This window comes from Rhinolophus sinicus, chromosome 8 (assembly GCF_057876585.1).
Source record: "Rhinolophus sinicus isolate RSI-liver-muscle chromosome 8, RSI-T2T, whole genome shotgun sequence".
In the NCBI taxonomy this organism is placed as follows: Eukaryota; Metazoa; Chordata; class Mammalia; order Chiroptera; family Rhinolophidae; genus Rhinolophus; species Rhinolophus sinicus.
Window position 1 is genome coordinate 72,558,598 of NC_142508.1, and position 26,424 is coordinate 72,585,021.

General features: G+C 46.2%; 2 protein-coding genes across 4 annotated transcripts; one reads left to right on the forward strand and one right to left on the reverse strand.

Annotated features, from left to right (window-relative positions):
- Positions 1-641: 641 nt before the first annotated feature.
- Positions 642-13,345, reverse strand: COQ9 (coenzyme Q9). 2 transcript variants are annotated; one of them, XM_019754372.3, is made up of 9 exons: positions 13,186-13,345; positions 10,879-11,047; positions 9,595-9,730; positions 5,431-5,573; positions 5,067-5,151; positions 3,496-3,600; positions 2,075-2,230; positions 1,673-1,726; positions 642-1,339 (listed from the first exon to the last, which is right to left on the reverse strand). In XM_019754372.3, exons 1-9 carry the CDS (start codon positions 13,253-13,255, stop codon positions 1,304-1,306), a joined length of 954 nt encoding a protein of 317 aa, XP_019609931.2. In that variant the 5' UTR covers positions 13,256-13,345; the 3' UTR covers positions 642-1,303. The 2 variants fall into 2 exon arrangements, with proteins under 2 accessions (XP_019609931.2, XP_088656467.1); XM_088800341.1 differs by having other exon boundaries at positions 10,879-11,059; positions 13,186-13,277.
- Positions 13,291-26,424, forward strand: CIAPIN1 (cytokine induced apoptosis inhibitor 1). 2 transcript variants are annotated; one of them, XM_019754386.3, is made up of 9 exons: positions 13,291-13,421; positions 17,439-17,644; positions 18,046-18,198; positions 19,599-19,675; positions 21,153-21,321; positions 23,170-23,243; positions 24,115-24,230; positions 25,100-25,181; positions 25,708-26,424. In XM_019754386.3, exons 2-9 carry the CDS (start codon positions 17,488-17,490, stop codon positions 25,816-25,818), a joined length of 939 nt encoding a protein of 312 aa, XP_019609945.3. In that variant the 5' UTR covers positions 13,291-13,421; positions 17,439-17,487; the 3' UTR covers positions 25,819-26,424. The 2 variants fall into 2 exon arrangements, with proteins under 2 accessions (XP_019609945.3, XP_074170931.2); XM_074314830.2 differs by lacking the exon at positions 13,291-13,421 and adding an exon at positions 13,426-13,592.

Below are 26,424 nucleotides of genomic sequence, written 5' to 3' on the forward strand. Positions count from 1 at the left end.
GAATGACGTCCCCCCCAAAATGTTGAAGCCCTAACTCCTACTGTAATGGTATTTGGAGATGGCGGTCTTTGGGAGTTCTTGAGGATTAGTGCCCTTATAAAATAGGAAGAGACACCAGCGCTCTTTCTCTGACACATTAGAACATAGGGAGAAGGCAGCCATCTGCAAGTCAGGAAAAAAGCCCTTACAGGGAACCAAATTGGCCAGCACCTGGAATAGTCTTCTCAGCCTCCAGAACTGGGAGGAATAAATGTCTGTTGATTAAGCCACCCGGTCTGTGGTATTTTGTTACAGCAGCCTGAGCAGACTAATACGAGAGTTACCAGATTTGCAAAGGGAGCCCAGGCAGTGTAGAGGCCAAGAAAATTATTAAAGCTAAAGAATGTATCACTGAAATGGTTAGCAACAGACAACAGCTGCCAAAGGAGCTATTGGTGAGAGTGAAAGGCCGTCACATTTTACCAATGGGAAGCCTGGGTCCAGAGATGCAGCGGTAGCATATTGCCCAGCAGTATTAGGCAGCATGGACCGCAACTCAGGTCTCCTGCCTGCTCGTCTCAAGCCTCTTCCATAACACTGTCTCCCTCTGGGGACTTGGATACCTGCCATGGTCTGTATGAAAACTAACTACACAACAGGAAACTGATTCAAACATATTTATTATAATCTTACAGACTCTAAGTTCACTAATAATCCTGCAATGCATGCTGGTGTAATGTGACACCAGGCCTGGGATCACACTTCTGGCTAGGTTGTGCACCACTGTCCAGCAGGCACGTGTCTCAGGTGAGGCAGCTTTCTGAGGATGTTCCCAGGTGCAGTATCTCAGGATGCTGGAGAGGGAAAGGGCTGCGGAGGAATGCCTCTGGGTGCACGTGCCTGTGCTGTGCTGTGGATGAGTTGTCACTTAGGGTGGCTTCATACCCTGACTCTGACTTAGGAGCCCCAGAGAGCATTTCTAGGAAGGTTAAAATCGGATCAAGGTGCCTGTGAGACCATGACAGAGACGTGCTGGGTTTCTGTGGACTGAATGCTTGGATGAGAACCTCAGTTTTCAATCACACAGCTGCAATGCAGTAAGGCCAGGCCTGGTATTAGGACTAAAGAAGTGCCCCAATCTCAGGCTACAACTGGATCAAGTGCCCTGTAGTTTCCAGGTGGCTATGGTGGTGACACAGGAGTCCTTGAATGTTTTCTCATTAATACCCCGTTCGTGAATGGCACTTCCTACTTTTCAATGCCCTTTAAATTTATCCGCGGGTTTTCTTCTGAGCACTCTAGCTTACATTACACCCCTTCTTGCTCACCGGCGCTGGTTTAGACCTGTCAAGTTCTTGAGCTGATAAAGGGATGGAAAAGAGAGAGAGATGAGACCTTGCCCTCCCTCTAGGACTCCAATGGGAAAGATCAGGATTTTTAAGGCAGCATGTGTGGCTAGAGTACAGAGATCTGACATACCAAGGTTCCGGGAGTCAGCCATGTTTCTTGATGCCAGTAAAAAACAAAGAGGTGGGGTAACTGGAATCAAGAGACTTGGACTGAATCAGTCAGTCTCACTATCAGCTTTCAGTTTAAGGCTACAAAACTACTTGGGGGTCAGTGATACATCAAATAAGCAGCACAGGGCTGGAGTGGGATGGGGGAGGGCAGGGACCAGCTGGGCAGTACTCACCGTCACTGCTGCACCCATGAGTCCTTGCACCAGCGCCTCTCCAGTGGACTTGACCTAGGAGGAGTCAGAGTCAGGTTCTCTGAAGCCATCACAAGCTCAAAGGTGAGACAGATAGGACAAACCAGCAGGTCTAGAACTCCACCCAACAAGTACAGCTAAGAGGGCCCTGTGTACTGGAGGAAGAGCCTATGGACAACACAACCACAAATGGGCCAAATGGGCCACATGTGGCTTTTGGGGAAGGCTGGTATGAGGAAGAACCAGCCAGGTTCCCTGGGGAGGCCCTCAGGACTGCCAGTGGAAGCCACACGGGAGCAAGAGAACAGAGCGGTGCCCAGCTGTGGCTTGAAGAGGACGGTGTGCCTAGTGAGGAGGCCTCCCAAATGGCTAGCCCCCCACTACCTGCTTGGCAGTGTGGCCCATGTTCATTGCATCATTAATCCGGTTTTCCAAGAAGCGCCAAGTGTCCTCAAAGTCTGGGGAGGAGTCCTGCATCATCACCAGCTCGGTCGTGTTGTAGATGCCAGCCAGCACAGCGCGGCGAGTGTACCAGTTGAACTGCAGAGAAACCCACCCAGGTCCAATGAACATGGACCACTACTGCTGAGGGTGCGGGGATTCGGGGGGAATTTCTACCCAGAGCCACAGGCACTCATGGGCTCCCTCCTGATTTCTTCTTTCCCTCACAGACACACGTTCCTATGGACAACACAACTGTTCTGATTCTGTGGCTGGGCATCAGAATCACCTGGGACATTAAAAATGGAAACTCCTGGGCCCAACCTCTTAGCGTTGAGTCAGTGGGTCTGAAGTAAGTGCCAGGAATCCGAATGTTTACTAAGCATCCCAGGTGATTTTGCTACATCCAGTCCTTTATGGAACTGTTGGTGAAAAGACTATGTCTTAGGACGTCTAAGTTCCGGGGAGGCTCTGTGGTCAGCCAGTTAGGACCACACCTTGGTGTTAATCAGGAAAGTGAGAGCTGAGACAGGATCGTGGACAGATGAGAACACCTAGGAAGAGCTAAGAATTCAAGTCCTTCAGCCACTTCCGACTGTTCTGGCAAACTACTCTTCAGAGCAGCGGTGCAGCTGCTCCGTGTTTTATTCCTTTAATTTCCTTGCTTTCTAATTTCATTTTCCCACCATCTCTGTTGGTGGTGTATTCCCACCACAGGGAAGTTTATTAAAGCACTTTGTTATAACTGTGGTGGGTGCATTGCTTTGCTTCCCCATCTTGGATTCCATAAAGTACCATCACTATTAATTTCTTTTTATGAAGATATGCTTTGTTTTTTAATTTCCTAACAGAAATATGATAGCATTAACAAGTCAGATTCTTTCCTGGTGCCTGTTTAAAGGCTCATTGATCTCAGTAAAGCAGGCCAAGAGGGGCTGGGGGGTGGGAGTTATTTTTAAAGCAATGGGTGTCTCCATGGCATTAAAAAAAAAAAAAAAATCAGTCTCACGAAAGACACACAGCGAAATTCTGCTGCAAAACCTAAACCTTAGAGGAGACTGCAGGGGAAATGATTATAAAATGGCAGCCCAATCACAAGGCCGCCTGATGTCCTATGTCACCACTATAGGTCGGGAAGAATAATCACTGGTTTATGGCCAGAGTGCTGGTCCCTGAATAAAGACCACCTAGATCCTGTGGCTTGTGGAGGGCCTTCCTCCCGCCTTAGTCTCTCCTTACCAAGACGGGGATGACACTGCACACCCTCTGAAGGGATAGTGATCAAAGAAATTTCATAAACTTCCTGAAGCAATGCGTAACCCACGCCGTTCCCTGTATCCTGTGGGCCTGCAGAAAGCACTCACGTCAGTGGACTGGTCCCCAGCATAATGCCACATGTCGTCTACCATGCTGGTGAGCAGGTTCAGGCTGGGCGGGATGTTGTGAGGGAGCATGAGGATGCTGAGGGCCTGAGGAGAGAATGACAGGGGAATAGGTATTGCACACAGGTGACGATCGCGTGTAGGTGGCTGGTGGCTCACCTGTCCACTGAGGTATGGAAGGAGGCCTGCCCAGCTTTCATTCTGGGACCTACCATCTCCAACCCGCCTGGCAGCTGAGGGGAACCGGGGGCAGATCCTACCCTCTGCGGGCCCAATCAGCTTTTCAATGCCTAGCATATGGACTTGGGAATGCAGACAGCAGAGAGTCTAGCCTGGTCTCTCTGAGTACTGAGAGCAAGGAAGGGGAGGGCAGCCATTCTGTAACACGAAGAAGTAGAGCTAAGAGCGGACTCTGGGCTGGTTTCTAGACCCACATTCTAGGCCCCTCCCAGGGCCCAGCAACACTCCTGCCCTTGATGCCCCACTGCAGCCTCAGTAAATTCCTCCGTTGTTTTTCTGTGTTTGTTTAACTCAAGTTGACTTCTGTTACCTGAAATCAAAATCCTTCAACTAATACAAATGATGGCACAAACCAGAGACACCTCCATTGGCAGACATCCACTCCTGACAGGACAAGGGCTTGCCACTTTACCAACTCTAGAATCCCCTGGCTGTGGCCTGTGGCAGCTGGACAGAGAGGTCCTGGACTGGCCGGTTTTCTCTTAGTGAAGGAGCCAGAAGGAAACATGCTGAATCAGGAAGCAGCCAGGGCCTAATACACTCCTTTAACTTTGAGGTGGAATGAAGCAAGGCCACAGGTATGAAAATCAAGTGTGGCAAACATAGGCAGGGGACGGGATTGACTCTCGGCTGTACGCCCTTCACACCCAGCCTGGAGTCAGGCACACTGTAGGTGTTCAAATGTCTGTCAATCAACTGACTGAAATGACATGCTCAACAGTGTCCCAGCTGGGTGGAGGACACCAGATGGTCTCTGTGTCCTCTCATTTCTGATGTACTTTGACTTTACTTTCTTAACCGAGAGGATGGCCCACACTGTGATATGCTTTGAAAGTGGAAAAAAGAAGCTCCAGAAAAGGGGAGAAAAGCCCTTGGAATGAACACTCCAATTTTCAAGCATCACACCGACAATCTGCAAAGAAGTCCAGTCCTCTGAGATCTAGAACACGACAGGCCTGTCAATCACAACAGCCAATACGATGTGCTGACCTTTCTAATCTCCTTCATGGATGCCTCCTCACTGAAGACCTGTTGGCACACTCAGGCCGCTCAGAGCCCCCCCAGGAGGTGCTCTAGTACCCAGGCTACTCACATGTCCGGGATCTGAGACACAGACGGCACCCCCAAATCTGAAACCTAGCTCTGCCAAGTGCACAGAGCAAGCCAGGGTTTGCGGAGATCAGTGCGCTAACTTCTGAACAGTGTACAAGGTCCTCCGAGTGAAAGGTGCTGACAATTATAAATCTGAACACACTGTTGCCCTGGGGCCTGGTGCTCAATGTACGGGCTCAGCATTCTCATGGACTCTGTACCCGGGGCCAGTGCTCAATGTACGGGATCAGCATTCTCAGTCTGGTTTCCACGGCGTCCCTCAGGAACTGGTCTGTCTTCCTCTTCCTGGAAGAGGGAAAAGAAAAGAGTGTGTCTCTGGGTCAAAGGCAGGGGCTCGGCGCTACACTGTTCACTCAGCCTAGGGAGGAGGGTCTCGCCAGCTCCAGATGCTGGCCTGACTACAGCTGTCAGAGCAGCGGCTGCCTGTCACTCCCATCAGAGCAGCAGGACTGCTCAATGCGGCTCTTTTGGCCTTGCTTGGACTGGCCTCCCGGGGACAACTGGCGGGGTCTGAGTTCCTCGATCCTTAGCTGCCACCCAGAGTGGTAATGCCATAGGACTTACTCTGCCTGGCCCAGCTGCACCAGCTTCTGCTCCTCTTCCAGCACACGGGTGAGCTGGGCGTTGCACTGGGTCACAAAATGCAGGATCAGCTCACTGCCATCATTCCCAAACATGCTGGCTGCCGCACTGGAGAGCCCCAAAGACTACAGAAGGAAGAGGGAAAACAGAAAGGTGGCAGCAAGTGTAGTGGCCACGTGTCGTCTGTTCACCACTAGTGCCTCTTCTGCTAGTAACAGCAGCTGGATTTACAGCAGGCCACCCCACTCTTCATTCTCGTCCGTGTCTGAAAGGATACGCTGGAGAGAGAATTCCCAGCAGCACAATCTAAGAACGCTGTGCCAGACCTACTTCCAGACTTTTCTGTTATTAAATGAGCTAAAACATTTCCCTGCTTGCTCGAGCCAGTTAGAGTTGAGCTCTGACACTTGTAACTTGGAGTTCTAACTAACATAAAAAGGGGCTCAGGAAGAGCACGTATAACTCGCTCCCTCACCAATTCACGTAACCTAAATCTCTTGGAAATTAGGCCTCAGTTGTACATACATGTACACACGTACACACACACACACACACACACACACACACACACAAAACAGTTTTCCTAATGAGCCGTCAAGGAGTTAACAAGGATCCTTTGCTATCCTTGATACACGGCAATCACTGAGCACCTACTGGAGGCAGGGGCAGAGGGCAGGAAGGAACAAAAAACGCTGAACTCTAAATCTCCAACACTGGGAGCAGGGAAAGAGACTCTCTTCTGCTAGAAGACACAGCCCTTTCGGAGGCAACTTTGGTCGCTATGCACATGAACATGAGCGTGGAGCAGCAGCGACACGGGCAGCGTTTGCGTCCTGGCCATGTGCCAGGACCCTGTGAGCACGGTTTACACACACCAACCGCAGTCCCACAGCACCTCCAGCAGGTGAGTATTACCATCACCCACGTTTTACAGATGAGGAAACTGCGGCTTAACGTTCTTAACCACCAGGCTAGACTGCCTCTAATATGAATGTGACAAGAACCTCAAAACTGCACAAACTCTCTGGAACAGTGACAGAATCGCTGTCTCGGCTCCGAAGCTGCCCTTCCATCCTCGCTGTGATGCTGGGGCTCTGCAAACCACACTTCTGGCATCATGTGAGGGTCTCAGAGGGTGCACAGAGGGCGACTGCAAGGCTGGAGGAGGAGGAAGGCACTTGCTCCTTCCTGTTGACTCCTGTCTGCGTGTGGTTTGCGTGAGCACCATCCCAGGGATGCTTCTCCATCCTGTGGCAGCTGCTGCACCCAGTTTGCAGTTTTTCCAGCACTCGCAGAACTAGTTCATCAAGCCACCGTCCTCTCCCTGTCCTCCCACCACGCCTCCTTCTAAGCCAGCCCCAAGGGCCCCTTCCTCCCAACCTGGAGACTCCAGCGCCAGCTGAATAGCAGCTGTTTCTCAGGGCTCTGAGGGTCCCCTCCACAGGGATTCTCCTGCAAGCCCCTAGTTTTAATAATTCCCACTCCTCCCTTAGTCCCCAGCCCTGGGGATGGGGGCTGCATCCTGCAGTCGCTACCTGCGTATCACCTTAGTGTTCCTCCTACCCTCTCAGTTACCCGCTCACCTGCTTTACACTGAGTTCACAATTCTTTGTATTAAATTCTATTTAATACAGATAACTGGTGTGGTTTCTGTCTCCTGACTGATACACTCCCTGAAAGAGCAACTTCCCCGAATCTGTCCTGAAGAAACCAACCAGAAATGTACCTACATTTACGTCACACAAATGCGTTTATAATACTAAAAAACTGGAAACAACCCAAATGTTTACTGAGTTCAAATGAATACAATAGGTACTATGCAGCCGCTCTGAATGGACATACGCAGAGTGAAAAAAGCCAGTTAACCACAGAATATCCAGCAAATCAGATTTTTCCTGTTATATTTCTGTCCTCAAACAATCCTGTTATATTTCTGTCCTCTACGGTTCCACAACTTTTATAATGATTCTTTCAAACCTTCTCTGCTTCCTCCAACCTTGGTCTCCTCCCACTCTTCCCTCACTTCAGGTTCTGAGACAAGCACACCTACTTCAGAGAACTCGGAAGCCATCCCCTGGGAACTTCCTTAATGCTCTTCTAGAAGCTAAACCCGCGGCTGTCTTCTCCAACTTTGCCATCTAGTGCCAGCCCTCCCACGTCTTCTGGGTTTCATAATTCCTGCCTTCAAGGAACTGCACGCTTTTGCTGTTGCCACTTTCTCTTGTGTCTTCACCTCGCCCTTGTTTCTGCGTCTCCCATCAGTGTTCAAACATGCTCAAACTTCCATCCCAATTCCCCTGCCTGGTACACACTAGCTTTCTCCTACCCACCGCAACCGAACACCTCTCCACTTCCTTACCTTCCACTCACTCATCTCCCTCCAATTACTTCAGACTGGGGGCTCCCCTCAGATGGCTGCTGCTATGGTAACCAATGTCTAGTTGCTTTGTCTCCACCATCAGGCTACTGTCTGAGTCTTCTTTGCTGAGCTCACCCTGTTCCGCCCCACCCGAGTTCCTTGAGGGCCTGGACTCCTCTCTTTGCACACTGTACTCTAGGCACACCCGCATTACCCTGGCAAGCTCATTCTCTTGCCTGGTTTAAGCGCCACACATATATTTTGATGACGCCCAAGCATACTCGTACACTCCAGTGCAGGTATCTTGTTTCAGACCTGAATGCTTGAGGTCTTCTGTTGTTGACCCCTCATACTCAACAAATTTCTTACACGATCCCTCCCCAAACCTGGAATTCTTCCAGTGGCCCTAATCTCAGACAACGGCACCAACATGTACCCACACGTGATAACTGGAACTCTGGTGCTATCTTGTTCTATGTCATTCTATCGTCAAATCTACCCACCTGTCTCCATGTTCACTGCCATTGCTTTAGGCCAGAAAACACTCATCTCTCCTGGATGACTGACAACAGCCCCTGACTCGCTGACTCCAATCCACCTTTCACCCAGCAGCCAAATGGTAGTTTTGAAACGTCGAATTTAATCCTGTATCTTCAATTATTCTTAGAATAAAAGCCTAACTCCTTAAACATGACCTTTAGGATCTTTCCTCATTCAGCTCACCAGTCTCTCTTCCTTCACTCTTGGCACAACGATTTTCTTTGCTCTTCTCACGTGGCAGGCTTCTCTCCACGTTGCACAAGCTGTTTCTCTGTCTGGACTTCTCCCTTCCCCACCCCCCACAAACAAGGTAAAGCCTAACTCATTCCATAGCTCTCAGTTCAAAAGACTTTCCTGACCAGCACATTATATCAGGTCCCCCATGTTATGCCTCAAAAGCACCTTTTCCTAAGAGCCCTTATCACATTTTATAAACACGTATTTGTACATATTTGCTTAATGTCTCTAGACTAGAAACTCAACAAGGGCAAAAGTGTCCCCTGAGACCGTTACGCTGTCTCTAAGACCCGGCACAGTGCCTAGTGCACACTGTCAATAAATATTTAAAGAATAAATGATTCATACGTGAAACTTTTTCTGAAATTTGAAAGAACAGACATTAAAATGTTGATAGTAGGATCTTCGGTAGATCCTAGATGGTTTTTTCACTCTTTTCTCTCCGTATTGTTCCAAGTTTTCACGTGGAGCACAGTGCTTAACAAGGCAGGGGAAATGCTGACTATGAGACTTACTGAGAAAAATAAGGTACGTTTTAAAAAAAGTGGTGCCTTCTTGGGAGTTTTCAAACACCCTATCTCATCAATTCTAAGATGCACATATGTTTTCATTTTAAACCATCAGTGTGAATTGTATAACTGACGATGCATTATAGTTTATAGGCAGCATTTTTCTCTTTTAGTGATGCACAAAATGATGGTACTTCTTACAAGCAACGACACCTTAGAGTCAATGAAATACAGTAGTTTTGATCATAGGCAATTCTTGCCTGGTGGGCTGCCTTTACAACCTAACTCCCAAGAACCCATTCCATCTCATCTTCTTTTTATATTAAAAAACAATTTAAAAATGAAGCTATTCCCCTTATTGGGGAAACACACACCCCCCGGAAAGCCCTGCAGCAGTGAGTGGTTCCAAGCGGCGCTGGTTCCAAGCGGCCATCTGCTTGGGCTGCTGCCGCTCCCTCCTGCTGATCGCGGTCAGACTGCCCTGCCCTCACCTATACACACCTGGGCTCCTTCTGCAATTGCCTCTGCTGTCCACCCGTGGGCCGGCACGAACTCCAGGGCTGCTGTCAGGATGCGGTGCTGCAGCTGCTCCTCACTCTCATGGTCCTCCTCCTCCTCGCCACCCTGGTCTGTGTACCTGAGACCCAAACCCAAGGCAAACGTGGGGACAGAGCCCAGTGCACCTCATCTTCCTGCGTCCTGCCTGGCGCGCACAATAAGCCTGACCAAGCAGCAGGGGCTCTGTGCCTCCTCTAGGCACACGTGAAGAGGACATTTACTTTTGTGTCAGTATCCGTGTTACAAAGCCACCACCGTACAAATGATATCATCCTTCCGCTCCCATGACATCACTGAGAGAAGAGAAGAAGTGAGCAAGGAGGTCGTGCAGTAGGAAGGCACATGCTCGCAGGACCCTGGATTTCCGCTTATAGCCCTTAACACAGTGTCTTTATCTGTATTTGCACAAGACTGTACCCCATGAAGACAGAAACAATGGTTATATTATTCACAGGGCCTGGCACAAAGTAGGTCCTCAAAATATATTTTGTTGCACTGAAATGAAAAGTACTTTAATCAGGAGACCAGAGACCACTCTAATTTCAGAGCTAGAGAAACTTCTCAGTGGTAGGATTAAGAAGAAAAAAATATCTAATGGAAATGTGAATTATTACCTTTCTGGAGGGCAATTTGGCCCCACATATGTAACAAAATGTTATTTGTGCATATCCATTGACTCTGCTTCCATTGCTGAGAGAATGACATACTTTATCACATTATTTTTCATACCAGTGAAGGAAATCTAAATATTCATCAATAAAAAATAGGTTAAGTAAACTTTGGCATTGCCATTTGCTAGAATATTATGCAATCATTAAAATAATATAGACCGTGAAAAGACATTAAAAATGTGCTAAGTAAAAAACAACAGGTTCTGGAATAGCATGTATAGTATATAATATAATTAATCACTATTATATACGTAGGTTTATATACGAAATATGCTTAGAAAAACATCTAAAAGGATATTCACAAAAATTTTAGCAGAGTTATTTCTGGGTTTATGAATTCTGGTAATTTCTGCTTTATTTTTGTGAACTTCTTTGTAATGCTTAGATGTTTTAGAATGTACAGACACCATTTTCATTAAAAAACAATAGGTTCCTTTCATATAGTCTTAAAAATGATAAAAGATGAGAAGGCGGATAGAGAGGAAAGAGTATGGAGAACAGATATACCCAGCATGCAAAGTAGCCAGAAACGGGCAGACTCGGTTCTGGTGCCTACCTGGGAGGTGAACGAGAGGACTCTGGATTGGGTTCTTCTCCGCCCTGTGTCTCAGAATGTTGCTGAGAAAAAGAGGGGGGAGGCTGTTGCTTCTGCTCATCCGAAGCTCTCAGCTGCAGAGCTGACGCATGGAAGGCACGTGGGACCAGGGCTGGTGGGCAGCGGGACACTGAAACAGAAACTGGGCTGGTCAGTCAGTGACACTTACCAGAGAAGACCTTTTAAGATCCAGAGCAGTATAAGGGATGGGGAAAAGGAAAAGCAGGGCAGAGTCTACTCCAGAACCACTTCCCCAAGTGTTGGGTCTCAGACAAAAGTCTCGGGTAAATTGGCAACCTTGAGACATGATGGGGAGGTAAAGCATGAGCTGGGAAACAGAAGACCTGGCTTCTAGGCCTGTTTCTATCATTTCTTAGCTGTGTGGTAATGGGCAAACTACTTCATCCCAATGAGTATGACTTTAAAATATGCAAATTAAGAGTAATAATGCCTACTTGCTCTATGGGAGTGAGGGTGAAACAAAAAGAAGTTGAAAATATTACATATTTCTATATTGTAGCAAGAGTACTGGACTAGAAATTAGAAGGTCTGAGTACTGACTCCCTAGTGTTTATACAGTGTCTAGCTCCTTTCTCATCTGCAATATTGGAATACCCCATTTACTTTAGGAAAGGGTTTTTGGAAAGTAGAGTAGTTGTTTCCTAAGCATGGGCTCATACTGCTTTTTTCTTTCCCAACATTGTATTACAAAAATTTTCAAGTTGAAATAACAGCGGCATGAACACCGGTATATCCACCACCTAGGTTTTCTATATTTAGCCCATCACACTCTTCATTCATCAATCCATCTTATTTTTTGATGCATTTGTTACAAATCTCAATATTCTCCATCTCTATAAACATTTCAACATGCATGTCATTCAATATTTACCGTTCTTTTATTGAGGTGACATTTATAGACAATGAAATGCACAAGTCTTAAATGTGCCAATTCTGAGTTCTGACAAATATATACACTTGCATAACCTAAAATCCTATACAGAGATTATCATCACCCCAGAAAGTTCCCTCATGTTCCTTCCCAGTCATTCTCCACTCAGTTTTTCATTCCAGTTTTGCCCTTTCCTAGAATTTCATCTACGTAGACTCATAGAGTATGTCCTTTTTGTGTTAGACTTCTTTTGTTTAGTGTATTTTTTAAATTGATTCATTTTTGTGTAAATCAGTGGATTGTTACTTTTTATTACTGAATAGTATTCCATTATGAAACACTATTCTGTTGATGGACACCTGGGCTGTTCCAGTGCTATTATAAGTAAGGTAGCTATGAATATACTTGTACAAACCTTTTTGTGAACATATACTTTAATTTCTCCTGGGTAAATACCTAGGAGTAGATTTGCTGGGTCACAAGCATTACTTTTACTGAACATATTTAGTTTGGAGTTTCATATAAAAACAACTAAAGGGCACTCCTTTTTAAAACCTCTATAGACCAACTCAGGGAACAATAATTTTAAAAGAAACACAGCACAGTCAGTTGTGTAAAAAATATGAGTATTTTAGTATATGTATGGAAAAGATGGAGCAAATATTCATAAAACTTTGAAAAAGACGGGAAGAAACATCGAGGAACCACTGTAGTTCACAAGATTTCAGGCGAAATACAGGAGAATGGTCATTAGTTATACATGTATGTTAATGTGTCAATGCATACATCCTATTTATGGAAAGTGACATTGGTTTTCCACTTACGGTAGTGATATAAAGTTTCCTCTTTTAAGTAAACATCTATATTTTTAAGAACTCAAATGTATAAACAAAAATACTGACTATATAGTGTTAAAGGCGGTACAAGGATATCAGAATCATTGAATTGGTGGGGAAATGACTGACTTAGGAAACAGCGGACTTGGCGCTCTCTGTGGTTGTCTCAACTCCGTCCCTCAAGTGGTCCTGGCCCAGGGACTTGGCAATGGAATTAAGAGGCTGGGTCCAAGTCGGCCAGTTCTGCAAACGACGACCTGTGTGACCTTGCGCACCCACAGCCCTCTCTGGGGCTCCCTAAACTCCACTAAATGGGAGTGACAGGCCCTGCTCCGCTGCCCTGGCCCCTCACAGCTGGAGGCTGGGGGCAGAAGCCAGCCAGACGGCCCGTTACGTTAAAGCCCGGGAAGCCGGCGGCTCCGCGCCCGTGCCCTTCACCTCACCTTGCTCGCGGGCTGCCACGACCGCCTTATCCGCCCCGCCTCCAGCCCAAGCCGTCCTCGCGCTCCCTCCCCTTCCCCCGGCTCGGTCGCCCCTCACCAGGCAGGCACCGCAGCTGTATGAACCTCCAACCCACCCGGCCGAACGCGCCGGACACCGCCGCCGCCATCTTGGAAGCGGGCACGACGCCGACGGCGGCGAGAGGGCAGCACCGAGAGTGCGTCGCAGCCACTTCCGCCCTCCCCACGCTGTCGGACCCTCCTCCTTCTCGCGAGAGGCTTGTGTTGCCCAGCCGACGGCAGTGGGGAAGCTGGGGATCCAGTCCCGGGTGGCAGGTGAGCTTTGTGCGGGTGCCCGGGAACCCAACCTCCCCTAACGCTCCCCTCCTGGCTCTCCCTTGTCCTCAGATCTTCCAATTTCCTAGCCACAGTCCTGTGCCTCGATGAGAACGTAGCCATGGCCGCCTCCCTGAGGACTATGGCGGGTTTTCCCCCAGGGAATCCAGTGTGAGTGGCCGAACCCGGTCTGTCTGTCCCTGACGCTGTGGCCTCTTGCCCTTCCTGGGCTGCCTCGTCTCCTGCACTGCGGGCCCAGGTCTGAGGCCCCCGGGACAGCGCGCCGAGGAGTGAGCCCCGAGTTGGGGTCCGAGACCTGGGTTTGAGACCCGCTTCTGCCAATAGCCAGTTGTTGTGTGTGACCTTGGGCCTCAGGCCCTCAAACTTTGGGGGAGCTGGTTTTGGTCTTTGGAGGAACCCCCAGTTGTAATTTTGAGTTGGTATAATTAAATATTTCCCAAACTTGCCAGATCGGAAGAACCGCCTAGGATGCTTGTTAATAAATCTGATACCCAGGTCTTTCTGCTGGAGTTGATTCAGTACCTTTGGGTGTCGTCCGGGAATTGTACAAATGCCCCCAGGTGATTTGTAGGATGTGCAGGTTTGAGAAAGGCTGGTAGCATTCATTCAGGCACTGAGTGCCAAGCTCTGGGTGACCCAGGGAGGTCGTGGACTCGTCTCTAAAACAAATGCAAATGGAGAGCGTTTCACTGGGATTGTTATCTACCCTCAGGGAAGGCTTCGTACCGGTATTAGTAGGAAGAGTAAATGGTTTTGGGATTAGGGATTAGGGACAGCAGGAACTAAGCGTGTCATTCTGTAAATTTTGTGTTTGCAGTTAGACCCTTGTCTTGTATCTGTTTTGCACACCCCTTACTAACCCTAATCTTTTAGAAACATTTTGCTCTCCCCTGTGTGAGTGTGGAGAAAGCCCTCCTAAGCCAAAACTGCCCAAATGTTAACATTTCATATCCATATCTCTGGATTTCGGGGAAGTACTATTGATCACTTGGACATCTGTTCTGAAATCCTTAACTCTTGATACACACCTAATTGCCTGGAGACAGTCTTCCATTTTCACGTGGGTTTTCTGTTTCCTTGCTGATAATCACCTTTTTTCCTGTGTGTGTGTGTGTGTGTGTGTGTGTGTGTGTGTGTTGTGGGGGGGTGGGGGTGGCGGGCGGGGTGGTTAGTCAGTTCATTTTAATTAAAATTTTCTGATAACTGTCAGTATTCTCAGAATTTTTTCTGCACTTGACTTAAGAGATTGGATTTTTGGGTTGAACTGATACCCAAACTTCAATCTTAATTTTTTCTTTCGGCCCCCTTCATCCTTAAGAGATGCCAAATGCCTCATGATTTGATGTTTACTCGGTACCTTAAAAATAAACAAGTGCATTCTGGAAGTTATTCTTAGACATCTGCTGTCACTGCGTGCCGGTAACATTTTAGAAGAGCCATGGGCGAGTGCGTGCCGCAGAGTTGAAGAGGCCCTTAAGTCCAGTGACGTGACAATGACTTACTCTAATCCACCTCCTTATAGTCACGAAACTGGGCTCTGAGTCATACTTCTAAGTATGTTGATTTAAGTGCCAGACATTTTTTCCTTACGTTTCTTTGCTTTGTTTTGTTTTAAAGACAGATGGTTAACACAAAACTCTGATGATGGAAAAGCCATCACATTTTGGCTTTTAAATATTTAAAAGAACATTCTCTCCCAGCATTTTGGGAAAATGCTGACCCAAAGTTGTGGCTGTGTCTGTTTTTGAGGGTTAATGTTTAATAAATATCTTTTATGATCTCCCTCTTGCCATAGAAGATTCTTTTGGGGGGATATGGCACGCAAAGCACTCTACATTCTTCTAATTTACTGACACAATCCCACTAAAATACTGTAGATGCCATAAAGTGTAGCTCTTATACTGTGTAATTCCAACAGTGAAAAAGAAGCTCCACATCCTCCCAGCCAGCACGGCTGAAGAGGCAAAACAAGGTTTTATAGGACTGTTTGAAGCAAAGACAAATAATCTGGCCACCAAGAAGTGGAGGTTCATTTCCTTTAGAGCGTTTTATTGAGCTCTATGTGCCAGGCTCTGCCTATCTTTTCACTTCTTACATCAGCTTTGCAAAATATGAAAGTATTATCCCTCCTTGATTGATGAGAAGAAAGGCTAATAACTCACCCATGCCATGTAGCTAATAACTAGAAGATCTAGTGGGAGATAGAATCCCAGTTCATCTGTGTTCAAAACCTGTGCTCTGTAAAGTCTGCCTCCATAGAGGTTGCTGTAAAGGTCCAGACGGCGGCTTTTTGTTTTTCTCCAGCTAACAAGTAACCTTTGGCCCCTCGGTTCTTTCATGAGGATTTTTCTGTGAGTACAGTGCAAGGTTGTAGTCGTCACTGGTGGGCAGGGAGCTTGTCATCTGTTTCTATTGTCCTAAGAGTGAGCCTGTTCCAATGTCATTCTGGAAACAGGTCATTTATTTCTTATAACTTGATGTCCAGCTATCCATATTCTTATTTTCCCTGACTGATTCTTAAATGTGAGATTGACCCCAAGTCGCTCACCTTAAGAATTTGCAAGGCTTCTTAACATCATGTGACAGCTAAAAGCTTAAACATTTCAGTTCGTGACTATGTGCTTTTTAGGGATTCGAAAACCATAGTTCAAGGACTAAGGAATCCTGCTTGTCTGACAACACTTGGTAACCTTTTACTGGGACTTGAAGTCAGGTCAGAATAATCGTGTGCATTCCACATGGAAGGAACTACATAAAAGTCAAGAGTGAGTGACAATGCAAATGTTTTTTATAGAACGAGGAGGGATTCACTTTGGAGAGGTGTGGAGCGAAATTATGGAGGACCTAAATCCAGAAGACTGAGGAGTTTTGATTTTGCGCTAGAAAAGAAAACTTTAGTAACTCCTTTAGGAAATTAGCAGAAAATCAAAGTGCTATATAGTATCATGGGCATTGGAGCAAGTCATTTGAAGTGAACATTTTTAAAGAAGGAAGAATGTAGAGGACAGGGCTTAAATTCAGTCCTAGAATGTCTGGTGGAATAATGGTTCCTGAGTTAGTCACCTCTGCAGAAGAGGATGCTCAGCATAAGACTGGTCCATGCGTGGTGTCCCCACCACAGCTTCTGTCTTAGTCATTTGTTAGAGCTATTTTAAGTTGGAAACTTTGTGGCATTAATGTTTAAGAAAGAAAGGAGGAACTGAGTAGAGTGCTATCTCCTGACCTAATTTCATTGTGAGCATATTGTATACTCATCTGAGTATCAAGTGCAAGAGAAAGTTGACCCATAGAGGGAAATTTCCGTAGGTTAAAAGCATGCGCTTTACAGTCAGATGGACTTGGATTTAACGCCCCCCGCCCCTTTACTTTATCTGCACAACACTTACTAGTTGTGTTACCTGGACAAAGTCAACGGCCTGAGTTTCCTGGCTGTAAAATGGGAATAATAATCTAGTTTAAGGTTATTCTGAGGTGCCTATGAGATAGTGCTTGTAAAGTGCTTTGAACAGTCTGGCTAATATTAAATGTTAAAGACATAGTAGGTACCATTGATAACTGATACAATGATCATATTTTGATGAAAGGTAAAATACTCAATTTGCTAAATGTAATAACTTGTCTCTATTTAAAAACATTAAGCTTGTGGTTGGTTTATATCTGCCGATTTATTTGCCTTCCTTGCTGAATCATACTTCTGCCTAATTAATGTCCTGTGTGTTTTATACTCTGGTCAAGCTGAGTTGTCTCATATCAAAGAGAAAATCATCTTTTTGCCAAGTTAGGATTCTCACCAAGGAAGTCACCTGCCCTGTTTGTTGAGTATGTTGGGATTATGAAACCTTGGGATAATGGGTTCATTTAGTCAGACTCTGGTATGAACAGTAAGATTTTCTATGTGATCAGCTTTTCCTGGTTGGAGGTCAGAATTAGGTTGTGATTCTAATGATATTTGATGGTGCTGCGTGGGTTAAATTATGCTTTTTTTTCTCCGATCAGTCTTGACGCTCCTGTGGCTCATTGTTTTGAGATCCGCAGCACTGCAGGGATGGCAGACTTTGGGATCTCAGCTGGCCAGTTTGTGGCCGTAGTCTGGGACAAGTCCTCTCCAACGGACGCCCTGAAAGACCTGGTGGTTAAGCTTCAGGCGGTAACCGGTAAAGAGGGTCGAGTGTCTGTAGAAAACATCAGCCAGCTGTTGCAGTGTAAGTACCTACCCAGGTTGTCTTACAGGGTGGGTGGTGGGTGGAGGTGGGTCGGTTTGCATGGGACTGCTGCATTTCTGTTGTTCCCTGATAACTGAGTTTTTGTTTTGTGTGGTACGTGATAGTGGGGGGCGGTCACCCTGTTGTTTTTCGGTTGAGATATAGTACACTTAGGAGTATAGTCGATGATTTCTATAAGCCTGTTCTTGTTTCTTATTAGATACTCCTCCACAGTATTTTTTTTTAAAGCTTACCCTTCATCCAGCTTCCGTTTTTACTTCTTCCCCTGAGCATATGAAAGGCTACGAAATTAGACTGAGGAGAGCGGGGCAGCAGTGTCCCGCTTGGGGCATTGCTTCTGGGGTCCGGGGGTTGCTGATTGGCGTCTTCCTTCTTTTCAGCTGCCCACAAAGAATCCAGCTTTGACATTCTTTTGTCGGGTGTGATTCCTGGAAGCGCCGTTCTGCACAGTGCTGAGATTCTGGCTGAGATGGCCCGGATCCTTCGGCCTGGTGGACGTCTGTTTCTGAGAGAGCCAGTAGAGACAGCTGTAGGTAAGGAAATCTTCATTTGAAAGACTAGAGTTTAACAGAGTTGAACCTTTAGGTGTGTTTGTTGCATCTCTCTGAGCAGTAGGTATCATTTAGAGATCAATATTCCCAGAGCCGAACCTCCTTCTTCGGAACAAGCTATTGTAAAAAGCTGAAGAAACACATCTGAACAAATTTCTGATCTTTGACCCGTTTGGTAGTAAAATAGAAGGAAATGTGAAAATGGCTGGGTCCTTCAACAGGTGAATGGTTACGGTGGTACAGCTATACCGTGGGAAACTATGCAGCAATAAAAAGGAACAAACTATTGATATATGCAACAACTTGGATGAATCTCGAGGGAATCATGCTGATGAAAAAGCCAATCTCAAAGGGTTACATGCTATATGATTCTGTTCACATAACATTCTTGAAATAACAAAGTTATAGTGGTGGAGAACGGATTGGTGGTTGCCGAGGGTTAGGAGTGGGGGGGAGCAAAGGGGTAGTGGAGGTTCTTGGTGGTGATGGAACATTCTGTATCCTGATTGTGGTAGTGGTTACACGAACCTACACGTGTACTAAGCTTGCATAGAAACACACACACACACACACACACGCACACACGCACACGTGTCCTTGTAAAACTGTGAAATCTGAATAGGCTGTATGGACTATCAATTTCAATTTCCTGGTCTTCATACTGTACCATAGTTGTGTAACCTCCCTGAACTTTTTTTTTTTAAACTTTCTGTTATCCATCGTTATACTTAAAATGACTGGAAGTCTGGGAGAGATGAGGTAATTTTGATTCATGTGAAACTAAGGATAGAATCCAAGAAATAAAAAAAAAACATCGTTTTGCTCATGTGATGAAGTGTCAAAGAGTTATTCAATTCTGAATTTTTAGCATTTTTTCCTAGACTTTCCATCAAAATATGATGACTTACTTCATCAAATAAGATAACAGAAGTGAAAGTATTTTGAAATGTATAAAAGTGTTTATGCAGAAATAGGAACTTCATGTATATAGCAGATATCGGCATTCTTCGCTGGGAATGGAAACCTTAGGTGGTTAAACAATGTCTTTTCTCAGGACTATAAAGAGAAGACAAAATGCTTGTATACTTTAGAGTTTCTAAGCCGCTTTCTCAGTCATTATCCAACAACCCCTGGAAGGTTAGGTATCTCCAAGAAGCAGAGAATGATAAGAAACAATAATAATGGAATTACTATATAACACTTAAAATTTATAAGAGAATTTTGAAGAATGAAGTTAAAATAATATCACTAAATCATATGTACATTAAAATAGAATTGGTTATTGTTGTTTTAATGCCTGCTGACCTAAGTAGGCTAGAACCTTAATTATTTTTCCTACTTTGACCTATAAAGCTGTTGATTGGGGTTTTTCCTCTTGGCAGTTGACAATGGCAAAGTGAAGACAGCTGCTAAGCTGTGTTCAGCCCTGACTCTTTCCGGTCTTGTGGAAGTGAAAGAGGTATGTTGTTCTACAACCTTCTTTGCTGGGAATTTAAACCTTGGGTCACTAAACGCAGTATCTCATTGTCAGATGATACGAAGAGAGTCAGGGAAATAACAGCCCTGAAGGTGAGGTGATCAGTGTCGCCTAGACTAGGAAATAAGTTGAGAAGTGTTTATTAGCCTGTGAGATACATGATGCTTCAGAGGACAAAAACCTCTGGAATAAATCTCCTTTGAAGAGATTCAGCCGGGACCCATGTGAGTTGGGGCATATTCTGGTCTCAGTACTGGTGCCCTGGCAGGGCCAGTGGGCCACAGATCTCGTGATGGACGCGAGTCCTGGGCCTAAGTGAAAGGCAGCTCATCCTCAGATGTGTAGGGGGAGGCTGGAGGCGGTTGGAGGGGAAAATCCCATTTCTGACAATTCAATAGAAATATTTAAATTAAAAGGAGTGTTTCTATTTCTACATTGTTCTCCGATGTTGAAATGTTCTTGTGTGAGAGGTGTTTTACCATGAGAGCGATTACAGCACTGATTTGCTACACGCCCGAGGGCCTTAGTTTCTTCCTGCCCACCCTGTCTCATTTCACATTTTAGTTTAAGGTTTTCCCTTTTTATTCTAAAGTGAGGAATGCTCATAAAAATTCAGTTAATACTGAAGAATATTGAATATAAAATGACATCCCAGTCCTTGCTCACACTTCCCTCCCCAGAAGAAGCCACCAACACTTTTTTTATATGGCCGTTCAAACTTTTTTTTGTATTTACAAGTATACACACAAGCATGCGCACACGCGCACACACATACACACACATTTTTTAATGTGAATAAGGTCAAATGTACACATTGTTCAGTCACTTGCTTTCCAGACATTTATCAGTCTCAGTGTGTTGCCCCTCATTCTTATTAATGATTTAACAATATTCAGTGTGTAGATGGGCTACGATTTATTGAACCATTCTGTAATTGTTAGACACAGAGGTAGCACCTCCACCTTTTTTTCTGCTTTTACTGTCTGCTGCTACTTCCCCAGGAACATAGAAAGCATTTCCCTCCCCCTGTGGTTCTCTTCCTGTTAGGATAGAAATTTTACTCTTTTTGTGGTCGGCCTGCTTCCCTGCTGTAGGCTTAGATCCTATTCAATAAGGCCACGTCTGATTCACCTTTATAATCATGAGCACCACAACCCCACAATGAGTCTCAGTGCTTTATACCTAATAGACAGATATTTAATAAATACTGTGAAACTTCCCAAGAGTAGGCTCAAAGTACACACGTAGACACAGTCACGCTCCAGGGTTGTGATTAGTGAGAAACTGATGTGAGGCACAAGGTGATGCGTTGTCTCCCGCCGTTATACTGCGTAATATGATATCCTGCCATTCTGTGTACTTACTACCTAAAGGAGTACTTGATACCTATCGAGGTGAGCACAGGAGAACATCGTTTTGTAGGAGTGGAGGCTAATCCTTCTGTTGTCTTGTGTTCCAGCTACAGCAGGAGTCCTTGAGCGCCGCGGAGATACAGTCTGTCCAAGAACACCTGGGGTACCATAGTGACAGCTTGCTCTCTGTGCAGGTCACAGGCAAAAAACCCAACTTTGAAGTGGGTTCTTCTAGTCAACTTAAGCTTTCGATTGCCAAGAGGTCGTTTCCATCTGGTAAGACTGGACATTCTTCTGTCTGAATGGCCCTGGAAGGACATATAAGAAATTGAGCCAAATCTGACGGGGGTAGTGATATTTTTAGAGAATTAGTCCTTCCTTAATTTCTTGTCATTTCCAATTGGAAGAATGCTTAATATACTATTGTCCTGGGCATTTTCAGTTCCCAAACTGAAATAATGCGTAGATATTTTCCAGTCCAGGCTCTTCCACAATAGAGGACCGTGAGGCCACTGGATTCTAGAGGCTGAGTCACATCTTTTAGTTAATAAAGTCTTTCCAGGTCCCGATGTTGACATTTTCCTCAGCAGACCTCACGGTGCTGGTAATGACAGATAGCGTGCCCTGCGCTTCCCATGTGTCCTTTACTTCTATGCCGGTAAAGTCAGCTCTTCTTACTGGGAGGATCCTAAGACCGGTGAAGTGGAGGCAAAGAGAAGGGGAGTGCAATTTTCTGAGCAGTATCTTTACAAGTAGCACCTCCACCTTTTTTTATAAAGGTGATTATAAAGGTGAATCAGACGTGGCCTTGTTGAATAGGATCTAAGCCTACAGCAGGGAAGCAGGCCGACCGCAAAAAGAGTAAAATTTCTATCCTAACAGGAAGAGAACCACAGGGGGAGGGAAATGCTTTCTATGTTCCTGGGGAAGTAGCAGCAGACAGTAAAAGCAGAAAAAAAGGTGCTACTTGTAAAGATACTGCTCAGAAAATTGCACTCCCCTTCTCTTTGCCTCCACTTCACCTTTCCTATCATGGTTTTTTAATGTCTGAATTGAGAAAATTGCCCCAGCTGTGGGGTATGCAAAAATGTATAGGTATATTCACACGGCTCTGTTTTGACTGTCCAGACAAAATCTTCAAGAAATCCTTTGGAGTCCTACCTCACCTTTGGAGTTATAGTTCCAGATTGGGTAGGAACAGCTCAGATGAGCAGTTTGACCTGTGGAAGGTCTGAGCGGCAGTTGTGACAGTGATCCCTAGGGGATGGTCACGGGAGGTGATACCCCCAGGCCCATTTGAGGACAGGCCCCACCTGAATGGGATCTCAGCCCTTTCCCGCCCTTCCTTGCATTCTCCTGGCCTGGACAGAGACTCAGGAGGTGTGAGGTTTGTATCTGCCACTGGCTTGTGTGACACGGCCACCATCAGCTCTGGAGCTTATTTTCTTGTATGTAACAGGTTTGACTCTAGAGAAAAAGGCCCATGATACACACGTTTGCATGATTCTTTGATCAACGTGTGGACAACTGATCCATGAGCTCTGAGGGCAGAACCATAACCTAATTTGCCTGCCACTATCACTTCAACAGTGATAGTTTTGCTATTCATAATGTTTTTTGACATACTTTCTCATTTAATCTTCAAATCACCTGCAGTAGGTGCAGGGAGTACCATTAGCCCCACGTTCTAGGGATGTGCACTAAATAAGATGAGGAGGAGAAATCAATGTGGAGTGGAAGTTAAAAGCATTAAACAGACTTGTATTTGTGGCTTTGTGTAACGGCCTAAGTATCTAAACCTGTTTCCTAATCTATAAAATGAAGACAACAAATACGTACCTCATAGGGTTGTTGGTAGGATTAAATTAGATGATATATGTAAAATATTTCATATATGTCTGTACAAAGCAAGTGCTTAACAAATGGTGGCTTTTGTTCTATCATAAAGTGATTGGTCCAAGGTCATACCTTTTATAAGTGGTAGAGCTGGGTCTCGAACCCCAGCTCTTGACTCCCAGTCCAGTGTGTTCTCTACGCAGTGTCTCCGTAGGAAGCACTTAGGTGGCCTGTAGTTTGTTTCTGGCTGCTTTATAAAGCTCTTTTCCTTGTGTTGATTGGACCCAGTGAAGCCTGCTGTGGACCCTGCAGCCGCCAAGCTCTGGACGCTGTCAGCCAATGACATGGAGGACGACAGCTTGGTGAGTAGGCACTGTGATCACGTCGTGGCTTTCTTTTGGCCCCAGTTCGGGTGGGAATGGTCATAGTTGGGAGTGGCTTCTTTGGACCTGTAGGTGTGAAAGTATTTAAAGCCCAGCATTTGGCCCTGCCTGTCACCAGCAGTTTTGAATTAGAAGGAAACTCCACATTCACTTACATTTCTTTTTAGCATCTCTTTTCCCTGCAGATTATTTTGTTCTCACTTCATGTGACGTATTTGACTCTTGTGAGCATGTGTAAACCTGAAAAGAGTTTGTCAGCTGAAATATTTTTCCTGGCTCCTCTGGACCAGTCACTGAACACTCACTGTCTTAAAAGCAGGACTTTTTCATCTTTGATTGGTGCTGCCTCTAACGAAGTTCTTTCTACAACTGTTGAAGTGATAGTGGCAGGCAAATTAGGTTATGGTTCTGCCCTTAGAGCTCATGGATCAGTTGTCCACACGTTGATCAAAGAATCATGCAAACGTGTGTATCATGGGCCTTTTTCTCTAGAGTCATGTAGAAAATCTTTTATTCTCTTCTTTTACCTGATAGCCCTTCATATAGTCACATAACTAGAGCGCTTCTCTCTTTGTTCTTCCTGCTCCCCCCACTGCACCCCCACGTACACATACGTTTGTATTCTGTACACATTGTAAATCAGTTCCCAGCCCACTCAAGCCTAGCGCATCTTCTGCACACACTCTGGTTCACTGCGGTGGTCGGCTTGAGCGCGATGATCTTCCCCAAGTAGGATGGCAGGTGTCTCCACACATGGGTGCTGGAAACCTGCGACCGCTGCCTGAGACCACGTCAGCTTCTCATTAGCAGAGACCGTGACTGTGTCACTAACTCTTCAAATGCTTTCCAGGATCTCATCGACTCAGATGAGCTACTGGACCCAGAAGATTTGAAGAAACCAGATCCAGCTTCCCTGCGAGCCCCTTCGTGTGGAGAAGGGAAGAAGAGGAAGGCCTGCAAGAACTGGTGAGTGCGGCCTGAGCAGTCTGCTGTGCTGCCTCCAGGGCGTCTGGTTGTCAAGGAGTTGCATACTCCGCTATGATGAGACATACAGCGGAGTGCATGAAGCAGGCACGTGTGAACACGCAGGTCCAGATCACCCAGGTCAAGAATCAGGGACGTTACTGTTAGTAGCACCTTAGAGGTCACCTAGGGTGCTTCCTTGGCTGCATCTCCTCTCTCTTCCCCACAGGAGGTTACCATTCTCCTGTTTGTTAATCGTCCCTGGCTTTTTTCATAATTTACCACCTACATGTGAATCTCCAAACAATATATTATTTGCTTGTGAAGAACTGAGTAGTAAGCCCTAGCCTGACAAGGCCAGGAAAGGTCAGTGTTTCCTGTCTGTGACGTCTCCCAGGGAAAGATAAGATCAAGGGACCTTCTGGTCTGGCTTCTTAGAGAGCCTACAGGAGCGCCTTCCAGAAGGAAGTCGTGAGTGAGTTCTAGGAAAGCAGGGACATGCCTCGGTTAGAACACCTGGCGGCTGTACTGTGAGGCAGCGACTGGGTGGTCGGCAGGAATGTGGTCGGAGCAGGTGGGCTGCTCTCTGTTCTGCTCTCAGCTCATCGTCGGGGTGTGTTGGGGAGAGTTGAATGCTGGGTAGTGGCCGCCCTCTGTAGACAGGGCATCTCCCCACTGAATCCCCATTCTTCACCACTCTTCCTGTCTCCCTAAACAGCCTCACGCATTTGTCCTATCCGCCCGCCCCTACAGGCATTTGAGTTAAAGACATCCTGGTATAAAGAGTCTTAGAGCGCGCTTTGGCACTGCCAAGGATTTGGAGTTTCTGGGTGGTGGCCAATATCACTCATTAGTTACTGGTTTTCCCCCAGCACTTGTGGCCTTGCCGAAGAACTGGAAAAAGAGAAATCAAGTGAACAGATGAGCTCCCAACCCAAGTCGGCTTGTGGAAACGTAAATATATCGATCATTACTCAATATTCACAAAACCCCAGTGGTATCGGGCATCTTCCTAAACTACACACAGACTAGCTCCAGCTGCAAGGAATTTACTGCCCCAATATTTTAATCATAGGTGGAAACGTGTGTAGGTCACAATGGGGGAGTGCGGTTATCTCCTGAGAGTGGGTTACCATGCTCATCCCTGTGGTGGGGGCTGCTTCTTATTTTTGCCCCTTTCTTCCTACTTCACAGTTAGCCTGAGGCTACTCAGCCATTTGGCTGTGCTTGGTTATGATTTGAACTACAGAGAATACAGAAATAATAAGGAGCTTCCCTAGACCATTGTTTTCATGAAAACAGATCTTTAAAACTCTCAGATCTTTAAAACTGAGTCCCAGTTGGACCTACAAACACACCCAGCCATTTCCTTCAGGCCACTGTGGCCTTGTTAGGAAATTAAGGGTCCCATTCTTCTGGCCCATGTCTCTGGGTAAGATGATACTCGACGTCCCCACGTGATTGTCTCGTCTCTCAACAGTGCTACCTGGGTGATGCTTTCCGCTGTGCCAGCTGCCCCTACCTCGGGATGCCAGCCTTCAAACCTGGGGAGCAAGTGCTCCTGAGCAGTGGCAACCTCAATGACTCCTAGAAGGGACACCGCATGGGACACATCGGCTCCTCCGGCCAACTCCGGCCGTCCGCTCTCACTGTTGTGGTTCCTCCCATCTCTGGATTTGCTCACTCTCCTTTGGAAATCCATCTGTGGGAAGGCTGCTTAGTAGATGGGGTACAGCTGCCCGTGGGGTAGTGGTGAGCAGTGCTGCTGTGGATCCAAAGACCAAGGCATCGTGGGGCCTGGGACGCTGAGCAGGGCCTGTTTCTTCACCTGGTGGTAGGGGAGCGGAGTGTGTCCCGAAAGGCTCCCCTCCCCATGTCAACACGCTGACCACAACGCTGTCCAAGCCCAGACATCCATCCCTGAGTATTAACACTCAATCAGAGGGTCCCTACCCTCTTCAAAGCTCGGCAGTAGTGCCATTGCTTGTCCATCAGAGCTGGTGGTTGACTCAACATGCAGTTCTGGTCAAGTGTCTCATGACCTCAGGGCACCAAAGGAATCACTCATTGGTTGCTGTGATCATAGCCAGTGTCCCTCTAACCCCTTTCACCCCCGCCCTCCCCGTTTTAGTGTATTACATCTGTGTTTTGTTGTCATTTCTGTTAATCTACAGTATTAAACTTGTGTATTTCCGCA

Bases quoted from the DNA above. Each gene is read 5' to 3' on its own strand.
- CIAPIN1 (XM_074314830.2), top strand. From the start codon at position 13,543: ATGGCCGCCTCCCTGAGGACTATGGCGGGTTTTCCCCCAGGGAATCCA. The intron at 17,645-18,045 runs GTAAGTACCTAC...CCTTCTTTTCAG, and splicing joins CATCAGCCAGCTGTTGCAGT to CTGCCCACAAAGAATCCAGC. The intron at 21,322-23,169 runs GTAAGACTGGAC...GATTGGACCCAG, and splicing joins CAAGAGGTCGTTTCCATCTG to TGAAGCCTGCTGTGGACCCT.
- COQ9 (XM_088800341.1), bottom strand. From the start codon at position 13,255: ATGGCGGCGGCGGTGTCCGGCGCGTTCGGCCGGGTGGGTTGGAGGTTC. The intron at 5,152-5,430 runs GTAAGTCCTATG...TCCCTCTTCCAG, and splicing joins GTGCAGCTGGGCCAGGCAGA to GAAGAGGAAGACAGACCAGT. The intron at 1,340-1,672 runs GTGAGTACTGCC...TCCCTTTATCAG, and splicing joins TCATGGGTGCAGCAGTGACG to CTCAAGAACTTGACAGGTCT.